This window comes from Rhinopithecus roxellana, chromosome 6, assembly GCF_007565055.1.
Source record: "Rhinopithecus roxellana isolate Shanxi Qingling chromosome 6, ASM756505v1, whole genome shotgun sequence".
NCBI lineage: Eukaryota > Metazoa > Chordata > Mammalia > Primates > Cercopithecidae > Rhinopithecus > Rhinopithecus roxellana.
Genome location: NC_044554.1, coordinates 135,093,996 through 135,117,039, shown reverse-complemented (window position 1 = coordinate 135,117,039; position 23,044 = coordinate 135,093,996). Strand labels below are relative to the sequence as shown.

Genomic DNA, 23,044 nt, shown 5'->3' with positions numbered 1-23,044 from the left:
AGTATCCACTGGATATGGGACGAAAGAAAAAAATGTCGAATGCACTGGCCATTCAGGTGGATTCTGAAGGAAAAATTAAATATGATGCAATCGCTCGACAAGGACAGTCAAAAGACAAGGTCATTTATAGCAAATACACTGACCTGGTTCCAAAGGAGGTTATGAATGCAGATGATCCAGACCTGCAAAGGCCCGATGAAGAAGCTATTAAAGAGATAATAGAAAAGACAAGAGTAGCCTTAGAAAAATCTGTATCACAGAAGGTCGCCGCAGCCATGCCAGTTCGGGCAGCTGACAAACTGGCTCCTGCTCAGTATATCCGATATACACCATCTCAGCAAGGAGTGGCATTCAACTCTGGAGCTAAACAGAGGGTTATTCGGATGGTAGAAATGCAGAAAGATCCAATGGAGCCTCCAAGGTTCAAGATTAATAAGAAAATCCCCCGGGGACCACCTTCTCCTCCTGCACCTGTCATGCATTCTCCTAGCCGAAAGATGACTGTAAAGGAACAACAAGAGTGGAAGATTCCTCCTTGTATTTCTAACTGGAAAAATGCAAAGGGTTATACAATTCCGTTAGACAAACGTCTGGCTGCTGATGGAAGAGGACTACAGACAGTACACATAAATGAAAATTTCGCCAAACTGGCAGAAGCCCTCTACATTGCTGATCGGAAGGCTCGTGAAGCTGTGGAAATGCGTGCCAAGTAGAGAGAAAAATGGCTCAGAAAGAAAAGGAAAAACATGAAGAGAAACTTAGAGAAATGGCTCAGAAAGCCAGGGAGAGAAGAGCTGGGATCAAAACTCACGTGGAAAAAGAGGATGGGGAGGCACGTGAGAGGGATGAAATCCGGCATGACAGGCGAAAAGAGAGACAGCATGACCGGAATCTTTCCAGGGCAGCTCCTGATAAGAGGTCGAAACTTCAGAGAAATGAAAATCGGGATATCAATGAAGCCATTGCTCTCGGTGTTCCTAATCCTCGGACTTCCAATGAAGTTCAGTACAACCAAAAGTTCTTCAACCAATCCAAGGGTATGGACAGTGGATTTGCAGGTGGAGAAGATGAAATTTATAATGTTTATGATCAAGCCTGGAGAGGTGGTAAAGATATGGCCCAGAGTATTTACAGGCCCAGTAAAAATCTGGACAAGGACATGTATAGTGATGATCTAGAAGCCAGAATGAAGACCAACAGATTTGTTCCCGACAAGGAATTTTCTGGTTCAGAGAGTAGACAGAGAGGCCGAGAAGGACCAGTTCAGTTTGAGGAAGATCCTTTTGGTTTGGACAAGTTTTTGGAAGAAGCCAAACAGCATGGTGGCTCTAAAAGACCCTCAGATAGCAGCCGCCCCAAGGAACATGAGCATGAAGGCAAGAAGAGGAGGAAGGAGTAGACAGGTCCCTTCATAGTGAATGAACTATTACCCATTACCCTAATGATGCAAGTCATATGGGGGAACACTTTGTAAATGGTCAGGATAAAAAAACAAATCTGGGTGCCGGATCCCAGCACTACTTTTTATTACCGGAGAATGGGGGGGGGGGGGGGTAGAAAATTCTACTTTGAATTATTTAGTTTTTTTTAAAGAGTGGGTTGTGTTTGTGCTTCTCCTACCTTTCAGCATTTATAGAACATGGTGCCCCACATACAAAGTCAAGACCACTTCCTTTTGTGTGACACTAGTAGTTTGGGGTTAATATTTTGTGTAAGAATAGCTGCATATGAGTAAAGTTAACCCAACCACAGTGAGGAGGATGTTCACATACTGGAACTGTCCTGCCAAATAAATTTTGCCCCTGTTATGCTCTGTTTTAATTTGGAGTGGGCAAAGTAACCTCTTGCTTGGTGCAACTATTTGTTTCAAATAAAAACATTTAGACAAAAAAACAAAAACAAAAACTGATGAAGTAATTCGTGACACATTTGGGTTGTTTTTGCCTTTTCCTACTATGAAGAGTGCTAGTAGGATGAAGGAAGAATGGTGTACAAATATGTTTGATTCTCTGCTTTCAGAATCCTTTGCTTGTTTGTGTGTTTGTTTGTTCCTTCTTGAGACAGGACATCACTCCAGTCAGCCAGGCTTTTCCAGTCTGTAATTTTTGTTGTTTCCTTTTGTCAAGTTTTAGAAGATTTTATTTTATTTCTATTGAATTTTAAGGCATTTTTAGATATGTATTAAAACATTATCTCACATGCTGTGTGTTACATTTCATTTATTTTCATCGTCCCTTTTTTATTTTATTATTTTATTTTATTATAGTTTATACTCTAGGGTATATAGGCACAACGTGCAGGTTTGTTACATATGTATACATGTGCCATGTTGGTGTGCTGCACCCATTAACTCGTCATACACATTAGGTGTATCTCCTAATGCTATCGTTCCCTCCTCCCCCTACCCCACAACAGGCCCTGGTGTGTGATATTCCCCTTCCTGTGTCCAGGTGTTCTCATTGTTCAATTCCCATCCATGAGTGAGAACATGTGGTGTTTGGTTTTCTGTTCTTGCAGTAGTTTGTTGAGAATGATGGTTTCCAGCTGTATCCATGTCCCTACAAAGGACATGAACTCATCCTCTTTTATGGTTGCATAGTATTCCATGGTGTATATGTGCCACGTTTTTTTTTAATCCAGTCTATCATTGATGAACATTTGGGTTGGTTCCAAGTCTTTTCTGTTGTGAACAGTGATGCGATAAACATACGTGTGCATGTGTCTTTATAGCAGCATGATTTATAATCCTTTGGGGATATAGCCAGTAATGGGATGTCTGGGTCAAATGGTATTTCTAGTTCTAGATCCTTGAGGAATCGCCACACTGTTTTCCACAATGGTTGAACTAGTTGACAGTTCCACCAACAGTGTAAAAGTGTTCCGATTTCTCCACATCCTCTCCAGCACCTGTTGTTTCCTGACTTTTTAATGATCACCATTCCAACTGGTGTGAGATGGTATCTCATTGTGGTCTTGATTTGCATTTCTTTGATGGCTAGTGATGATGAGCATTTTTTCATGTGTCTGTTGACTGCATAAATGTCTTCTTTTGAGAAGTGTCTGTTCATATCCTTTGCCCACTTTTTGATGGGGTTGTTTGTTTGTTTTCTTTTCTTGTAAATTTCTTTGAGTTCTTTTTAGGTTCTGGATATTAGCCCTTTGTCAGATGAGTAGATTGCAAAAGTTTTCTCCCATTCTGTAGGTTGCCTGTTTATTCTGATGGTAGTTTCTTCTGCTGTGCAGAAGCTCTTTAGTTTAATTAAATTCTATTTGTCAATTTTGGCTTTTGTTGGCATTGCTTTTGTTGTTTTAGACATGAAGTCCTTGCCCATGCTTATGTCCTGAATGGTATCACCTAGGTTTTCTTCTAGGGTTTTTATGGTTTTAGGTCTAACATTTAAGTCTCTAATCCATCTTGAATTAATTTTTGTATAAGGTGTAAGGAAAGGATACAGTTTCAGCCTTCTTCTTATGGCTAGCCACTTTTCCCAGCAACATTTATTAAATAGGGAATCCTTTCTCCATTTCTTGTTTTTGTCAGGTTTGTCAAAGATCAGATAGTTGTAGAAGTGTGGTATTATTTCTGAGGGCTCTGTTCTGTTCCATTGGTCTAGAGCTCTGTTTTGGTACCAGTACCATGCTGTTTTGGTTACTATAGCCTTATAGTATAGTTTGAAGTCAGGTATCATGATGCCTCCAGCTTTGTTCTTTTGACTTAGGATTGTCTTGGCAATGTGGGCTCTTTTTTGGTTCCATATGAACTTTAAAGTAGTTTTTTCTAATTCTGTGAAGAAAGTCACTGGTAGCTTAATGGGGATGGCATTGAATCTATAAATTACTTTGCGCAGTATGGCAATTTTCACAATATTGATTCTTCCTATCCATGAGCATGGAATGTATGGAATGTTCTCCCATTTGTTTCTGTCCTCTTTTATTTCATTGAGCAGTGGTTAGTAGTTCTCCTTGAAGAGGTCCTTCACATCCCTTGTGAGTTGCATTCCTAGATATTTTATTCTCTTTGAAGCAATTGTGAATAGAAGTTCACTTATGATTTGGTTCTCTATTTGTCTGTCATTGGTGTATAAGAATGCTTGTGATTTTTGCAAATTGATTTTTTATCCTGAGACTGCTGAAGTTGCTTATCAGTTTAAGGAGATTTTGGGCTGAGATGATGAGGTTTTCTAAATATACAATCACGTCATCTGCAAACAGGGGCAACTTGACTTCCTCTTTTCCTAATTGAATACCCTTTATTTCTTTCTCTTGCCTGGTTGCCCTGGCCAGAAGTTCAACACTATGTTGAATAGGAGTGGTGAAAGAGGGCATTCCTGTCTTGTGCTAGCTTTCAAGGGGAATGCTTCCAGTTTTTGCCTATTCAATATGATATTGGATGTGGGTTTGTCATAAATAGCTCTTATTATTTTGAGATATGTTCCATCAATACCGAATTTATTAAGTTTTTAGCAGGCTATGAATCTTTCTGGTCCTGGACTTTTTTGGTTGGCAGCCTATTAATTATTGCCTCAATTTTAGAGCCTGTTATTGGTCTATTCAGGGATTCAACTTCTTCCTGGTTTAGTCTTGGGAGAATGTATATGTCCAGGAATTTATCCATTTATTCTAGGTTTTCTAGCTTATTTACATAGAGGTGTTTTTAGTATTCTGTGATGGTAGTTCGTATTTCTGTGGGGTCAGTGGTGATATCCCCTTTATCATTTTTATTGCATCTATTTGATTATTCTCTCTTTTCTTCTTTTTTAGTCTTGCTAGCTGTCTATCAATTTTGTTAATCTTTTCAAAAAACCAGCTTCTGTATTCATTGATTTTTTGAAGGGTTTTCTGTGTCTCTGTCTCCTTCAGTTCTGCTCTGATCTTAGTTATTTCTTGCCTTCTACTAACTTTTGAATGTGTTTGCTCTTGCTTCTCTAGGTCTTTTTTTTTTTTTTTTTTTTTTTTTTTTTGAGGCGGAGTCTCGCTCTGTCCCCGGGACTGGAGTGCAGTGGCCGGATCTCAGCTCACTGCAAGCTCCGCCTCCCGGGTTCACGCCATTCTCCTGGCTCAGCCTCCCGAGTAGCTGGGACTACAGGCGCCCGCCACCTCGCCCGGCTAGTTTTTGTATTTTTAGTAGAGACGGGGTTTCACCGTGTTAGCCAGGATGGTCTCGATCTCCTGACCTCGTGATCCGCCCGTCTCGGCCTCCCAAAGTGCTGGGATTACAGGCTTGAGCCACCGCGCCCGGCCTTCTAGGTCTTTTAATTGTGATATTAGGATGTCAATTTCGGCCGGGCGCGGTGGCTCAAGCCTGTAATCCCAGCACTTTGGGAGGCCGAGACGGGCGGATCACGAGGTCAGGAGATCGAGACCATCCTGGCTAACACGGTGAAACCCCGTCTCTACTAAAAAAATACAAAAAACTAGCCGGGCGAGGTGGCGGGCGCCTGTAGTCCCAGCTACTCGGGAGGCTGAGGCAGGAGAATGGCGTAAACCCGGGAGGCGGAGTTTGCAGTGAGCTGAGATCTGGCCACTGCACTCCAGCCTGGGTGACAGAGCGAGACTCCTTCTCAAAAAAAAAAAAAAAAAAAAAAAAAAAAGGATGTCAATTTTAGATCTTTCCTGCTTTCTCTTGTGGGCATTTATTGCTATAAATTTTGCTCTACACACTGCTTTAAATGTGTCCAGAGATTCTGGTATGATGTATCTTTGTTCTCATTGGTTTCAAAGAACATCTGTATTTCTGCCTTCATTTCGTTATGTAACCAGTAGTCATTCAGGAGCAGGTTGTTTAGTTTCCATTTAGTTGAGCAGTTTTGATTGAGTTTCTTAATCCTGAGTTCTTGTTTGATTGCACTGTGGTCTGAGAGACAGTTTGTTATAATTTCTGTTCTTTTGTATTTCCTGAGGAGTGCTTTACTTCCAACTATGTGGTCAATTTTGGAATAAGTGCGATGTGGTGCTGAGAAGAATGTATATTCTGTTGATTTGGAGTGGAGAGTTCTGTAGATGTCTATTAGGTCTTCTTGGTGCAGAGTTGGGTTCAATTCCTGTATATCCTTAACTTTCTGTCTCATTGATCTGTCTAATGTTGACAGTGGGGTATTAAAGTCTCCCATTATTATTGTGTGGGAGTCTAAGTCTCTTTGTAAGTCTCTAAGGACTTGCTTTATGAATCTGGGTGCTCTTGAATTGGGTGCATACATATTTTGGATAGTTAGCTCTTCTTGTTGAATTCATCCCTTTATGATTATGTAATGGCCTTCTTTGTCTCTTTTGATCTTTGTTGGTTTGAACTCTGTTTTATCAGCGACTAGGATTGCAACCCCTGCCGTTTTTTGTTTTCCATTTGCTTGGTAGATCTTCCTCCATCCCTTTATTTTGAGCCTATGTGTGTCTCTGCATGTGAGATGGGTCTCCTGAATACCGCAAACTGATGGGTCTTGTCATCACCAGGCCTGACCTACAAGAGCTCCGGACTCTTTATCCAACTTGCCAGTCTGTGTCTTTTCATTGGAACATTGAGCCCATTTACATTTAGGTTAATACTGTTACATGTGAACTTGATCCTGTCATTATGATGTTAGCTGGTTATTTTGCTCATTAGTTGATGCAGTTTCTTCCTAGCATCGATGGTCTTTACATTTTGGCATGTTTTTGCAATGGCTGGTACTGGTTGTTCATTTCCATGTTTAGTGCTTCCTTCAGGAGCTCTTGTAGGGCAGGCCTGGTGGTGACAAAATCTCTCAGCATTTGCTTGTCTGTAAGGATTTTATTTCTCCTTCACTTATGAATCTTAGTCTGGTTGGATATGAAATTCTGGGTTGAAAATTCTTTTCTTTAAGAATGTTGAATATTGCCCCACCCCTCCCTTCTGGCTTGTAGAGATTCTGCTGAGAGATCCACTGTTAGTCTGATGGGCTTCCCTTTGTGGGTAACCCGACCTTTCTTTCTGGCTGCCCTTAACATTTTTTGCTTCATTTCAACTTTGGTGAATCTGACAGTTATGTGTCTTGGAGTTGCTCTTCCAGAAGAGTATCTTTGTGGCCTTCTCTGTATTTCCTGAATTTGAATGTCAGCCTGCCTTGCTAGGTTGGGGGATTTCTCCTGGATAATATCCTGCAGAGTGTTTTCCAACTTGGTTCCATTCTCCCCATCACTTTCAGTTACATAAATCAGACGTAGATTTTGCCTTTTCCCATAGTCCCATATTTCTTGGAGGCTTTGTTCATTTCTTTTTACTCTTTTTTCTCTAAACTTCTCTTCTCACTCCATTTTATTCATTTGATCTTCAATCACTGACAGCCTTTCTTCCAGTTGACCGAGTCAGTTACTGAAGCTTGCGCATTGGTCATGTAGTTCTCATGTCATGGTTTCCAGCTCTGTCAGGTCATTTAAGGACTTCTCTACATTGGTTATTCTAGTTAGCCATTCAGGAAATCTTTTTTCAAGGTTTTTAGCTTCTTTGCTATGGGTTCGAACTTCCTCCTTTAGCTCGGAGAAGTTTGATCATCTGAAGCCTTCTTCTCTCAACTCATCAAAGTCATTCTCTGTTCAGCTTTGTTCCATTGCTGGAGAGGAGCTGCATTCCTTTGGAGGGGGAGTGGTGCTCAGATTTTTAGAATTTTCAGTTTTTCTGCACTTCTTTTTCCCCATCTTTGTGGTTTTATCTACCTTTGGTCTTTGATGATGTTGATGTACACATGGGGTTTTGGTGTGGATGTCCTTTCTGTTTGTTTGTTAGTTGTCTTTCTAATAGTCATGACCCTCAGCTGCAGGTCTGTTGGAATTTGCTCAAGGTCCACTCCAGACCCTGTTTGCCTGGGTGGCAGCAGGGGAGGCTGCAGAAGAGTGAATATTGCTGAACAGCAAATGTTTCTGCCTGATCATTCCTCTGGAAGCTTCGTCTCAGAGGGGTACCCGATTGTGTGAGGTGTGAGGTGTCAATCTGACCCTAGTGGGGGTGTCTCCCAGTTAGGCTACTCCAGGGTCAGGGACCCACTTGAGCAGGCAGTCTGTCTGTTCTCAGATCTCAAACTCCATGCTGGGAGAACCACTACTCTCTTCAAAGTTGTCAGACAGGGACATTTAAATCTGCAGAGGTTTCTGCTGCCTTTTGTTTGGCTATGCCCTGTCCCCAGAGGTGGAGTCTACAGGGGCAGGCAGGCCTCTTTGAGCTGTGGTGGGCTCCACCCAGTTCGAGCTTCCCCGCCACTTTGTTTACCTACTCAAGCCTCAGTAATGGCGAGCACCCCTTCCCCAGCCTTGCAGCCTCCTTGCAGTTAGATCTCGGCCTACCGTGCTAGCAATGAGGGAGGCTCTGTGGGCGTGGGAATCTCCAAGCCAGATGCGGGATATAATCTCCTGGTGTGACGTTTGCTGAGACCCTTGATAAAGGACAGTGTTAGGGTGGGAGTAACCCAATTTTCCAGGTGCTGTGTATCACGGTTTCCCTTGGCAAGGAAAGGGAATTCTCTTCCCCCTTGCACTTCCTGGGTGAGGTGATGCCTCTCCTTGCTTCTGTTGTAGTTCTGTGGGCTGCATTCACTGTCCTGCCCCCACTGTCCAACAAGCCCCAGTGAGATGAACCCGGTACCTCAGTTGGAAATGCAGAAATCACCCGTCTCCTGTGTCACTCACGCTGGGAGCTGGAGGCTATATCTGTTCCTATTCGGCCATCTTGGAACTGCCTCTCATCACTCCTTTAATGAACAAAAGGTTTCAGCTGAGATATCTTCCTGTTTGTCAAGTTTTTCTGATTTTGACTTTTCAAAATATGCTGTCATATACAAGAAACCCTTGGATATAAAATGCCATGAATATTTCTCTTTTCTTGCAGTCATAACTTCAGTCGATATCATCAATTAATCTCTGGGTTATAGCATGTTTTCTTGAAAGTGTTCCACAGTCTATTTTGGGCATTGAGAATTTCATCAAACTTAAGTGAATATTCTACAAATTGAAGGCATAGTCCCATTTGATGCTTTATTATTTGCATATATTACTTCCACAAGACCATTTCATGCAAAGTCTTGTCTTGTGCCCACAGCCAGATCATTGCAACACGATATAGAATCAATTGGTCAAAAATGGGAAGGTTATCTCTGGAATGTCTATTTGACTCCATTGATCTCTCCATCTTAATTAAGACAGAATATGCTGTGTTAATTACATAACATCGCTGCACATTCTCAAATCAGAAAGTGTAGTTCCAACTTCTTGTTGTTCAATCGCTGAAAGAATGATCTTATCTCCCAGATGCACATGCTTGGAAGTACTTCTCAACACACACACACACTCACATCCAGACACAAAGATACAAATACACACACAGGCACAAACTGTTTAATATGTGCACAATTGTTAACTGGCATTGTTTTACATGAAATAAGGCAAATGTGTAGCCACTGTCCTAACCCAGTTCCACTCCTATCATATTTGCCCATGACCCTGATTAGTAAATCTGATTTAACTGTTCTATAATCACAATTTAAGCTGTGTCCATTAAATTCCGTGAGGAATGCAAAAGGATACATTCCTAAGACAAAAAACTTAATTGACTGCTGATATTTCATTGGTAAATTGGGTAATTGATGAGTAAATGTAGTAGAACCGGTGAGTGGGCATTAGTAATATAAGGGCTGAAGCAGCAAGATACTTCATTATTAAAAGGTATTTTAAAGAAATTGAAACACAGGAGTGTGTGTATTCAGCTGAAATAAAATTATAAAACCGTGAAATAAATCTCACTTGGGGTGTAAAAAAATGGCATTATGGGAGATTCTGGGTCAATCGTCCAATTGTGTAAACTGGATCTTGGAAGTAGGATCCCTTTCCTGCAATGAGACTTGTTTATTGGTGGTGGTGCTTCAGTGGAAACGATTTTGGAGAATGGCCCCTTCCTTTTGTTGTATCTGCTGATTAGATTTCATGGGAAATCTGGGGTTTTAAACTCTATTTAAATGTTAACATAATTCATTCAAATGATAAAAAATCAACAGGTTCTTTGATGTGGAATCATCACAGATCCATTTCTTCTTAGGTACAGTTATTAAAGTTGACCTACCAGAGTGAAACGATTGTGGAGAATAGCCCCTTCCTTTAGTGTATTTGCTGATTAGATTTAATGGTACATTTATCATTAGGTACAGTGATCAAAGTTGACCTACCCAAGAGTAGAGATGTCCAGGACAGAACTCAGGACTCTGTAGAATCACAGAATCCTGGGTGCAACACTGTTCAAGCACATAAATATGCTCATTCAGAGTGTTTCGGTGTGACATGTGTGTGAATTGCAGTGTAATGAGCATGACACGCAGACAGGTTATCAAGTGGACTCACCTCAAAATCAGTTATGGGCATTACAGAACAACGATGCCAAGGTCCTGGATCCAGAGAAAAGAAACTCCAGCATCCTGTGTAAAGCCATGGCATCTGAATTTCTCATGCTTCTGGGGATCATGCTCCTGAAAACGGTGACTTCTTTCTCCTTGTGAAGCATCTTTCTCAGCAGGGCTCATTTCTTCTTCCAGGACTCTGTCCAACAGAAAGGGGAAGCCTTCTGATAGAGCACACCTGACCCATGAAAAGAAAAGGGAAAGAAAGGAGGCCAAAGGTCACACTCCCCTCATTCCACCATCTTCCCTAAAATCATCCTGATTTCATGGGACCCAAGACCGGGGATGCTTCTGTACACCTCGAGGCCTTGGTGTCTGGCCTAAATTCTGTTCTCTTTCTCATTATCTGAAAAATTTTAAGAAAATCCCTAGAGCCAGGATCTTTATTCCTAGTAAGCCAAAAGTCCCGAAGAAACACCCAAATTCTGTCCCTCTTAGTTTGGGAAACAAGTCTATCTTCACCAGCATGAAATTTTGCACAAAATGTGTTAACTGCAAGTCCACCACACAATGCTTAACTGGAATAGGAAGCAACATCTCAGATGATGAAAAATAGATGCAAGAATCCCTAAGACCAATGGTTTATTTTTCCCTTTCTTACTAAAACAACTGCCAGTATTAACAATGATATGCAAATCTCTTTTAGAAGCCCTGCTTTTAAATCTCTATGTTTCTTTTTGAGACAGGGACTCACTCCCATCACCCAGGCATTTACAGTGTTTAATTCTGGTCATATGCTATTATCAAATTTAGAACTTTTCATTTCATCTCTCTCAAATGTTGATCCATTATCACATATGCATTAAAATATTATCTCCCATGTCACGTAATATGTTGTTTTTATTTTCATTCTTTCTTAAATGAACCAAAGGTTTTAGTTGGCATAGATTCTGATTAGTCAAGTTTTCTGATTTCATGATTTCTTAAAGTGCCGTCATACGTCTGCAATCACTGGAAATAGAATGTCATGAGTATTTCTAATTTCTTGCAATCATAAATTAAGGGAATGCTATCAAATGGTATGTCGGTGATTGCATGATTTCCTGAAAGTCTTTCACAGTCTAATTAGTGCACTGAGTATTTCGTCTAACTTCAGTGCATGTTTCCAACACTTGATGATTTATGATTTGGGTATACAGCTTCCACAAGAGCATTTCCTGCAAAGGCATGTGTTGTTCCCCACTGGCAAGTCATTTCATTCGGATACAGAATCAATAGGCTGAACATGGAAAGGTTATCGCTGGAATATCTATTTGAATCCACAGATCTTCTTTGATATTAAGGAATCAAATACGCTGTGTTTTTAACTGTATTTCACTGACAATTTTCAAGTCAGAAAGTACAGGTCCGACTTCCTGTCTTACAATGCCTGAAAGGATGATCGTATATGCCAGAAGCAAACAGTTGGAAGCACATCACAGCTAAAACACACACACACCCAGACATATAAACACAAACAAAGACACACTCAGATAGGCATGATTACGTATGCCCACAAGCTGATGCAGGCAAACCACACACACAAACACACACACGGTTTCATGCGTACAGAATTATTCCCTAGCAATATTTTAAGTAAAAAACCCAAATGTGACACAGCAGGAGTCCATGAACACTGGCACACTCACTTCTCTGCAGGGGAGGACCAGGAGATTCAAAGGAAAGAAAAAACACAGCAAGAGGGCTCTGTTTGCATACCAGTGATCTCAGGGAAAGTCTCCACCCACACGCAGGAGTGCGCGCGTGCACACACACACACCCACGAGGCGGTTGTGGCGCGAACACACACACACCATCACATACACAGTCAATCTGACATAAAGTAATGAGGAGCCCAGGTTTCTGTCTACACAAGAGGGACAACTGGATAGTGATGGCTGCGTTTCAGGATGAGCCCAGACATGGGAAACATCCAGTTTTGCAGTCGTGAGTCTTCTCAACCGGTGGAGGGATTGTCTGTGTGTTTGTGTTCATGGTAGATGACATTCAGAGTGAATTTCTGAATAGGACATATTGCGGTGTAGGGTTGCGCGTGAGGTTATTGCAGGGGACGGGGTTGACTATTTTCTCTAGGGGTGTGTTTCATTCGTCAGTTGTTGGTGAGCACCAGAAGTTGAAATTTTGCAAACGCGGGACTTCTGTGGATCCTTCTCGCCACCTTGAGGAGTGGAAACTGGAACGCATTTGAAGAGAGGAAGGGTGTTCGTCTTTTGAACCTGCCTTGCCGTTTTTACATTGCTTGCTGAATGGACCTCAGGCGCCCGAGGACTTGTGCCCTTGGTGGAACCCACAGAATGCTGGAAACAGACAGACAGACACACTTGCCTCTCGAATGGTGTCCCTTTCCAATGAATTGAAGAGGAAAATCATCCCACTGGTATGTGAGTCATTTGGAAGTAAGTCGTATTGATAATAAAGGAAATCAAACACAGGAGCATGTGTGTATTCAACTAAAATAAAATCAGCAAGCACTGAAATAAATCTCATTTGGTGTGTATAAAAATGGCAGTTGGGGAGATTCCGGGTCAATCGTCCAGCTGCGAAAGGTGCATCTCTGAAGCACAGTCCCTGACCTGCAATGAGACTTGTTCATCCGAGGTGGTGTTGCAGTGGAAATGATTGTGGGAAATGGCCCCTTCCTTTTGTGTATTCGCTGATTGGATTTCAGGGCTCCATTTCTCGTTTGGTGCAGTGATCCAAGTTGACCGACCCAGGAGTAAAGATGTCCAGGGCATAACTCAGGGCTCCGTACAATCACAGAATCTTGGGTGCAACCCTGCTCAAGCACACAAATGTGCGCATTAACAGTGTCTCTGTGTGACGTGAGTGCAAACTACAGCGTGATGAGCATGACTGGCAGACAGGTGATCCATTGGGCTCACCTCAAAATCAGTTATGAGCATGAAAGAACACCGATGCCCTGGTCCCGGCTTCAGACATAACACCCTCCAGCGTCTTGTGTGAAGCCACGGCATCTGGACTGCTGACGCTTCTGGGGATCATTCTCCTGAAAATCGTGGCTCCTTTCTCCCTGTGGACCAACTCTCTAAGCAGCGCTTCTTTCCTCCCCCAGGACTCTTTCCATCGCGCACCGGAAGCCTTCTGATTGAACACACCTGCCCCATGAAAAGACAATGGAAAGAAACGGGGCCAAAGGTCACAGTCCTCTCATTCCACCTATCCTCCCTAAAATCATCCTGATTTCATGGGCCCTGAGGCCAGGGTGTTTCTTTGCACTTCGAGGCCTTGGCGCCGGGCCTAAATTCTACCCCATTTCTCACTCTCTAAGACATTTTGACAAAATTCCTGGAGCCAGGATCTTCATTCCTGGTAAGCCAAAGGACCTGAAGACACACCTAAATTCTGCCCCTCCTAGTTTGGGGAGCATGTCTACATTCATCAGCTTTACATTTTGCACCAAATGTGGGAACTGCCAGTCCACCACACAATGCCTAACTGGGGGAAACGGAGGCAACATCGCAGATCCTGAACAATCCATGCAAGAATCCATGAGATAAATGCCTTCTTTTCGTCTTTTCCTACTGAAACAAGGGCCAGTAGCAACAATGGTGTACAGACCTCTGTTTCACTCCCTGCTCTTAAATCTCTCTGTTTCTTTCTTCTTGAGACAGGGCGCCCCACTCCCGTCACCCAGGCTTTTCCAGTGTTTAGTTCTGGTTGTTTGCTTTTGTCAGATTTAGAACTTTTTATTGCATCTCTCTCAAATGGTGATCCATTATCACATACATACGAAAATGTCATCTCCCGTGCTGTGTGATATGTGGTTTTTATTTTCATCCTTTGTTAAATGAACCGAAGGTTTTAGTTGGCATAGCTTCCGATTACTCAAGTTTCTTGATTTCATGATTTCTTAAATTGCCGTCGTACATCCCCAACCACTGGAAATAGAATGTCATGAGTATGCCTCTCTTCTTGCAATCATAAATTCGGGGAATGTCATCAATCGGCCTCTCGGTGATTGCGTGATTACCCGAAAGTCTTTCACCATCTAAACTGTGCATTGAGTATATAGTCTAACTTCAGTGCATGTTTCCAACACTCGATGCTTTATGATTTGGGTATCTAGCTCCCACCAGAGCACTTCCTGCAAAGACTTATCTTGTTCCCCACTGGCAAGTCATTTCACTCGGATATAGAATCAAGAGGCTGAACATGGAAAGGTTATCGCTGGAATGTCTGTTGGATTCCTCGAATCCCTCCTTTGTTGTTAAGGAAGCAAATACGCTGTGTTAATTACTGTACTTCCTTGACTGTACTCAAGTCAGAAAGCGCACGTCCGACTTCTTGTCCTTCAGTCGCCGAAAGGATGATCGTATCTGCCAAATGCACATACTTGGAAGTACATCCCATCACAAACACACACACACACAGACATAAACACACACAGAGACACACTCACACGGGCGTGCTTGCTAGTGCTCGTGTGCTCTGGCCCGCGCACCTGCACACACACACACACACACACGCAAGCGCACACACACACACATGCAAGCATACACACACTGTTTCATAGGTACACAGTTCTTCCCTGGCATTGTTTTACCGAAACTAAGGCAAATGTGTGGCCACTGTCCTAAGCCTGTTGCACTCCTATTATGTGTGCCTATCATCCTGAGGCGTCAATTTGCTTCAGGAGTTCTATAAATCACGATGTGGGCTGTGTCTGTTGAACTCCCTGGGGAATACACGGGGACACACTCTATGACTCATTCCTTAATTGAGTGCTGATATTTGATTGGTGGATCGCGTACCTGATGGGTGGGTGGGGTGTTCGCGGTAGGCGGGGGTGAGTTATATAAGGGCTGATGCGGCCAGATAGCAGCGTCATTTGAAGACTCTCTCGGAAGAGATAGTGTCTTTCTGTCTGCAACGTGCGGTCCCAGCAGAAAAAGCTTGTGATCCTTGCTCCTGGCGACATGGAGGCCGATTCACTCCACTTGGGAGGTGAGTGGCAGTTCAACCAGTTTTCAAAACTCACATCTTCTCGGCCAGATGCAGCTTTTGCTGAAATCCAGCCGACTTCTCTACCTGAGAAGTCACCACTGGCATCTGAGACCCATGTCGACCTCTGTGATGATTTGGCTCCTGTGGTAAGACAGCTTGCCCCCAGGGAGAAGCTTCCTCTCAGTAGCAGGAGACCTGCTGTGGTGGGGGCTGGGCTCCAGAATATGGGAAACACTTGCTACGTGAATGCTTCCCTGCAGTGCCTGACATACACACCACCCCTTGCCAACTACATGCTGTCCCGGGAGCACTCTCAACTTTGTCATCGTCACAAGTGCTGCATGCTGTGTACGATGGAAGCTCACATCACACGGGCCCTCCACCGTCCTGGCCACATCATCCAGCCCTCACAGGCACTGGCTGCTGGCTTCCATAGAGGCAAGCAGGAAGATGCCCATGAATTTCTGATGTTCATTGTGGATGCCATGAGAAAGGCATGCCTTCCCGGGCACAAGCAGGTAGATCATGACTCTAAGGACACCACCCTCATCCACCAGATATTTGGAGGCTACTGGAGATCTCAAATCAAGTGTCTCCACTGCCAGGGCGTTTCGGACACCTTTGACCCTTACCTGGACATCGCCCTGGATATCCAGGCAGCTCAGAGTGTGAAGCAAGCTTTGGAACAGGTGGTGAAGCCCGAAGAACTCAATGGAGAGAATGCCTATCATTGTGGTCTTTGTCTCCAGAAGGCGCCTGCCTCCAAGACGTTCACTTTACACACCTCTGCCAAGGTCCTCATCCTTGTATTGAAGAGATTCTCCGATGTCACAGGCAACAAACTTGCCAAGAATGTGCAATACCCTGAGTGCCTTGACATGCAGCCATACACGTCTCAGCAGAACACAGGGCCTCTTGTCTATGTCCTCTATGCTGTGCTGGTCCACGCTGGGTGGAGTTGTCACAACGGACATTACCTCTCTTATGTCAGAGCTCCAGGAGGCCAGTGGTATAAAATGGATGACGCCGAGGTCACTGCCTGTAGCATCGCTTCTGTCCTGAGTCAACAGGTCTACGTCCTCTTTTATATCCAGAAGAGTGAATTGGAAAGACGTGGTGAGAGTGTGTCAATAGGCAGGGAACCAGGAGCCCTTGGCGCTGAACACACAGGCAGGCGAGCAACGCAAGGAGAGCTCCAGAGGGAACCCTGCCTCCAGGAACCCGACTTGGAGGAGCACTTGGTGGAAAGAGCCACTCAGGAAAGCACCTTAGACCACTGGAAGTTCCTCCAAGAGCAAAACAAAACCAAGCCTGACTTCAACGTCAGAAAAGTCGAATGTACCCTGCCTCCCAACGTGCTTGTGATTCATCCATCAAAATACAAGAGTGGGATGAACAACCGTCATCCTGAACAGCAAAGCTCCCTGCTGAACCTCTCTTCAAGGAACCTGACACATCAGGAGTCCATGAACACTGGCACACTCACTTCTCTGCAAGGGAGGACCAGGAGATCCAAAGGGAGGAACAAACACAGCAAGAGGGCTCTGTTTGTGTGCCAGTGATCTCAGGGAAAGTCTCCACCCACACGCAGGAGTGCGCAGCACACACACTCACACACACACACACCTACACGTACACACACACACCCGCGAGGGGGTTCACGCGCACACACACACACACCATCACATACACAGTCAATCCGACATAAAGTAATGAGGAGCCCAGGTTTCTGTCTACACAAGAGGGACAACTGGATAGTGATGGCTGCGTTTCAGGATGAGCCCAGACATGGGAAACATCGAGTTTTGCAGTCGTGAGTCTTCTCAACCTGTGGAGGGATGGTCTGTGTGTTTGTGTTCATGGTAGATGACATTCAGTGTGGATTTCTGAATAGGACGTATTGCGGTGTAGGGTTGTGCGTGAGGTTATTGCAGGGGACGGGGTTGACTATTTTCTCTTGGGGTGTGTTTCATTCGTCAGTTGTTGGTGAGCACCAGAAGTTGAAATTTTGCGAATGTGGGACTTCTGTGGATCCTTCTCGCCACCTTGAGTAGTGGAAACCGGAACGCATTTGAAGAGAGGAAGAGTGTTCTTCTTTTGAACCTGCCTCGCCATTTTTACATTGCTTGCTGGATGGACCTCAGGCGCCCGAGGACTTGTGCCCTTGGTGGAACCCACAGAATGCTGGAAACAGACAGACACACTTGCCTATTGGATGGTGTCCATTTCCAATGAATTGAAGCGGAAAATCATCCCACTGGTATGTGAATCATTTGGAAGTAAGTCGTCTTGATAATAAAGGAAATCAAACACAGGAGCGTGTGTGTATTCAACTAAATTAAAATCAGCAAGCTCCGAAATAAATCTCATTCGGTGTGTATAAAAATGGCATTTGGGGAGATTCCGGGTCAATCGTCCAGCTGCAAAAGGTGCATCTCTGAAGCACAGTCCCTGACCTGCAATGAGACTTGTTCATCCGAGGTGGTGTTGCAGTGGAAATGATTGTGGGAAATGGCCCCTTCCTTTTGTGTATTCGCTGATTGGATTTCGGGCTCCATTTCTCGTTCGGTGCAGTGATCCAAGTTGACCGACCCGAGAGTAAAGATGTCCAGGCCATAACTCAGGGCTCCGTACAATCACAGAAACTTGGGTGCAAGCCTGCTCAAGCACACAAATGTGCGCATTAACAGTGTCTCTGTGTGACGTGTGTGCAAACTACAGCGTGATGAGCATGACTGGCAGAGAGGTGATCCATTGGGCTCACCTCAAAATCAGTTATGAGTATGAAAGAACACCGATGCCCAGTTCCCGGCTTCAGACATAACACCCTCCAGCGTCTTGTGTGAAGCCACGGCATCTGGACTGCTCACACTTCTGGGGATCATTCTCCTGAAAATCGTGGCTCCTTTCTCCCTGGGGACCAACTCTCTAAGCAGCGCTTCTTTCCTCCCTCAGGACTCTTTCCATCAGGCACGGGAAGCCTTCTGATTGAACACACCTGCCCCATGAAAAGACAATGGAAAGAAACGGGGCCAAAGCTCACAGTCCTCTCATTCCACCTTCCTCCCTAAAATCATCCTGATTTCATGGGCCCTGAGGCCAGGGTGTTTCTTTACACCTCGAGGCCTTGGCGCCGGGCCTAAATTCTGCCCCGTTTCTCACTCTCTAAGACATTTTGACAAAATCCCTGGAGCCAGGATCTTCATTCCTGGTAAGCCAAAGGACCTGAAGACACACCCAAATTCTGCCCCTCCTAGTTTGGGGAGCATGTCTACATTCATCAGCTTTACATTTTGCACCAAATGTGGGAACTGCCGGTCCACCACACAATGCCTAACTGGGGGAAACGGAGGCAACATCGCAGATCCTGAACAATCCGTGCAAGAATCCATGAGATAAATGCCTTCTTTTCGCCCTTTCCTACTGAAACAAGGGCCAGTAGCAACAATGGTGTACAAACCTCTGTTTCACTCCCTGCTCTTAAATCTCTCTGTTTCTTTCTTCTTGAGACAGGGCGCCCCACTCCCGTCACCCAGGCTTTTCCAGTGTTTAATTCTGGTTGTTTGCTTTTGTCAAATTTAGAACTTTTTATTGCATCTCTCTCAAATGTGGATCCATTATCGCATACATACGAAAATGTCATCTCCCGTGCTGTGTGATATGTGGTTTTTATTTTCATCCTTTGTTAAATGAACCGAAGGTTTTAGTTGGCATAGCTTCCGATTACTCAAGTTTCTTGATTTCATGATTTCTTACATTGCCGTCGTACGTCCCCAACCACTGGAAATAGAATGTCATGAGTATGCCTCTCTTCTTGCAATCATAAATTCGGGGAATGTCATCAATCGGCCTCTCGGTGATTGCATGATTACCCGAAGGTCTTTCACCGTCTAAACTGTGCATTGAGTATTTCATCTAACTTCAGTGCATGTTTCCAACACTCGATGCTTTATGATTTGGGTATCTAGCTCCCACCAGAGCACTTCCTGCAAAGACTTATCTTGTTCCCCACTGGCAAGTCATTTCACTGGGATATAGAATCAACAGGCTGGACATAGAATGGTTATCGCTGGAATGTCTATTGGATTCCATGGATCCCTACACACACACACACACACACACACACAGTTGTACAGCCATTCCTACATAACATAGTGTGGTCCTCCAGTTTTTGTCTATGCAGGAGGGACAACTGGTTAGTGATGGCTGCATTTCAATATGATCCCATATCTAATATGTTGTTGTGGAGTTTTGAATATTCTGATGGTGTGAAGGGACTGTCTTTGTGCATGCGTTTTCACAGTAGATGACATCCTGTGTGAATATGTGTGTACTGCATTTTGAGGTGTAGGATTCCCTGTCAGTTTACTGGATGGATTTCAATTTATTATTCTGTCTTGTTTTGTTTTGATTATTCAATTGGTAGATGAGAGTAGGTAAAATTTTGCTAATGTGATATATAGGTAAATCATTCTCATGAATGTGAATAATTGAAACTGGGATGCATTTGTAACATTGGAAGGGCGTTCTTATTGTTTACCCCAACTTTTTTGCATTTGTTTTCAAGCAACCTCAGGTGCCCTGGGTAGAACCTAGGTAATTCTTTGAATAGATAAACAGATCCTGCTAAATTTATGGTGTCATTATAAGTTTAATTTAAAGGGAAAATTTTCTCACCAGTACGTAATTCATTTTCAAATAAGTTATACTTATCATAAATGGAATAATACACAATACACTGAAGTGTGTGTGTGTATGAAACTACAGTCAAATTAGAAAGTTCTTAAATAAACTGCATTTCATGAGTAAAGGATGGAATTTTGGGAAATTCGAGACCAACCATCCAGCTGTGAAATTTGTGTCTTTGAAGCAGTATCCCTGTCCTGAGAGTTGTTTTTCTCTGGTGGTATTTCAGTGGAAACTAGTTTGGGGAATAGCCCCTTCACTTTTTATATTTGCTTGTTACTTTTCATTGTAAATCTGTGTTTCTAAACTGTATTTAAATGTTAATAGAATCCATCCCAATAAAACATAACCAACAAGTCTTTTCATTTCTCCCAGATCCAGGGCATTCTTCTGTCTCCACCGCCTGAGTGTTGGGATAACAGGCACCTGCCACAAATCCGGCTAATTTATTGTATTTTTAGTAAGAGACTGAGTATCACCAGGTTGGCCAGGCCGAATCTTGAACTCCTGCCTCAAGGATCTGGCCCACCTCCCCTGCCCAATTTGGGATTACAGGCAGAGCTAACTGAACACAGTTTTTTGCCTCCCTTCTATATTGGGTTGGATTTTTATAATTTTTGGGTTTTACTTAATCTTTATCCATTTTTTCAGTTCATTTTTGTGGTAAGTATATGTAAGGGGTCCAGTTTCAGTTTTCTGCATATGTCCTACGAGTTTTTTTTCCAGCACCATTTATTATTAATAGAAAATCCTTTCCCCAGTGCTTGTTTCATCCAAAATAAAATGGTGTGTAAGATGTCAGGATCTTATTCTGATATCTGTAGTTACATTGCCCCATTGTCTATGATGTCTGTTGTTGGTTTCCACTACCATGCTGTTTGGGTTACTGGTAAGCCTGGTAATATGGTTTGAAGTCAGGTAGCAATGATGCCTCCAGCTTTTTTATTTTGCTTAGGATTGCCCGGGTATTAGGGCTCTTTTTTCATTCATAATAAGTTGAAGTAGTTTTTTCTCATTTTGTAAAAAAATGTCAGGGTAGTTTAGGAATACATGAATCTATGAATTACTTTGGGAAGTAGGCCCGATTTCATATATGATTCTCTTTACCCATGAGCACGGAATGTAGTTTCCATTGTTTGTGTCCCTCTTCTTATTTCCTTTGAGTAGGGGTTTGTAGTTCTCCTTGAGAGATCCGTCTCCTGCCTTGTTAGCTGTTAGTGTAGTAGTTTAGACTCTTTGTAGCAATTGTAAATGGGAGTTCATTTGTGATTTGGCTTCTCTTCGTGTCAGTGTTAGGTGTATAAGAATGCTTGAGATTTTTGCACACTGATTTTGGATCTTGAGACTTGCGGAAGTTGCTTGTGCTAAAATCTTTTGTGGGCTGAGGTGAGGGATTTGAATAGATATAAGGATAATGTCTCGCAAAAAAGACAGTTCGACTTCCTCCTCGTTCCTGTTTGAATTGTTTTATTTCTTTCTCGTGCGGATTGCCTTGGCCAGAAATCCAACACGATTTAATAGGAGCGGTGAGAGAGGGCATTTCCTTGTCTTGTGCCAGAATTTCAAATGGAATACTTCCATCTTTTGCCTATTCAGTATGATATTGACTGTGGGTTTTGGTATAAATGGCTCTTAGGATTTTGAGCATTGTCCAAAAATAACTATTTCATGAAGTTGGTTACATAAAGGAATGTTGAGGTTTATCAAAGACCTTTCCGGAGTCAACTGAAATAATGCTGGGTTTTTGTATTTAGTTCTGTTGAGGGGGTGAATTACATTTATGATTTGCATATTTGAACCAGTCTTGTGCTCAAGGGATGAGGCCACTTGATCTGTGGTGGATAAGCTTTGATGGATTGCTTGGATTGGTTTGGCCACGATATATGAGAATTTTGCATCAAACTTTATCAGAAATATTAAGGCGAAAGTGTATAAATACATGAAACAACAAACAGACTGATTAAAAGACTAAATAATATGAATCCAGTGGTTTCCACAACGGAGTTATAGAGTAAAAGCGTGCCAAACAAATTACCCGTGGCAAAAAATGTACAGGGTCGGAGAGTTTGTCCAACTTCCATTTTAAAAAACTTCATTGTGAGGGTGGAAACTGTAGTAACTATATTTTGGATGCAAATTTCATGTTGATGAAGCTGAGATGTCCTGCAGTCTCAGAGGGGACAGAATTCTGGTGTATCTCCATTTGGCCTGTCAGATGAAGATCTAGGCGATACAGGTTTTGTCAAAATATACAAGAGGTAGGAAATGGGGCAGGATTTAGAGGCTGTGAGCAAAGCCTAGAGGTATAAAGAAACAGCTTCTGACCCAGGGCTCATGATGTCAGGATATTTCAGAGGGATGAGGAGTGAGCATAGTACATACTTTGAACCATCCTTCCCCTTATTTGTCAGAGCCAGAATTGCTCAACCATGGGGCATCTCATGTCCTGATGACAGAGTCCTGGAGAGACAAAGAAGCAAGCCTAGGAGAGGCTCACAAGGGACAAAGGAGCCCCTTTCTCTCCTGAGAAAAATCCGCTCCCTAGGAAACCATAGATTTTCCTTGGTCCCCAGTGAGGTTTTATCCTGAGTGAAGAGAACAGAGAGCAAAGGGAATGATGTTTATCTGTTTCCACACCTGCAGTGATTCGGAACCATGGGGGACAGGAAAGTATCGTCAAACATGAGCAATCCAGATGCCATGGTTTTCAACAAGACACTGGAGGTTATTAGCTCCGGGGGATAGGGACTGGTCAATTGATATTCTTTTAAAGCTCATGCGCTGATTATAAAGTGAACCAAATTAATAATCTCGTGCAAGTTTACTATCGCACATTACTTCCACACAATTCCCACAGACCATTGTTAATATACAACATTTTGAAGCTGGACAGGGTTGACCCAAGATTCGGTACTTCTATGAAGCCCGGGTTCGGTCCAGGTCCATTTTACTCTCGTGATAAACTTATCACCATAACTAACAAGAGATTGATCTGTTACGATTAG

At 43.2% G+C, this 23,044-nt stretch overlaps 2 protein-coding genes and 1 pseudogene across 3 annotated transcripts in view; all 3 read left to right on the top strand.

The window, feature by feature from the left end:
• Window positions 1–6: 6 nt before the first annotated feature.
• Window positions 7–1,893, top strand: LOC104678365 (annotated as a pseudogene). The gene has a single exon (XR_750173.2). The product of XR_750173.2 is annotated as an SNW domain-containing protein 1 pseudogene (transcript).
• Window positions 1,894–15,325: 13,432 nt separating this feature from the next.
• LOC115898307 (ubiquitin carboxyl-terminal hydrolase 17-like protein 17) lies at window positions 15,326–16,915 on the top strand. The gene has a single exon (XM_030932881.1). The coding sequence runs from the start codon at window positions 15,326–15,328 to the stop codon at window positions 16,913–16,915; it is 1,590 nt and encodes a 529-aa protein (XP_030788741.1).
• Window positions 16,916–22,694: 5,779 nt separating this feature from the next.
• POM121L12 (POM121 transmembrane nucleoporin like 12) overlaps window positions 22,695–23,044 on the top strand; it is a 5,078-nt gene continuing 4,728 nt past the window's right edge. Inside the window, exon 1 of the mRNA XM_030932027.1 lies at window positions 22,695–22,763. Within this exon, the coding sequence (XP_030787887.1) occupies window positions 22,695–22,763 (69 nt within the window). The remainder of the gene's footprint in view (window positions 22,764–23,044) is intronic.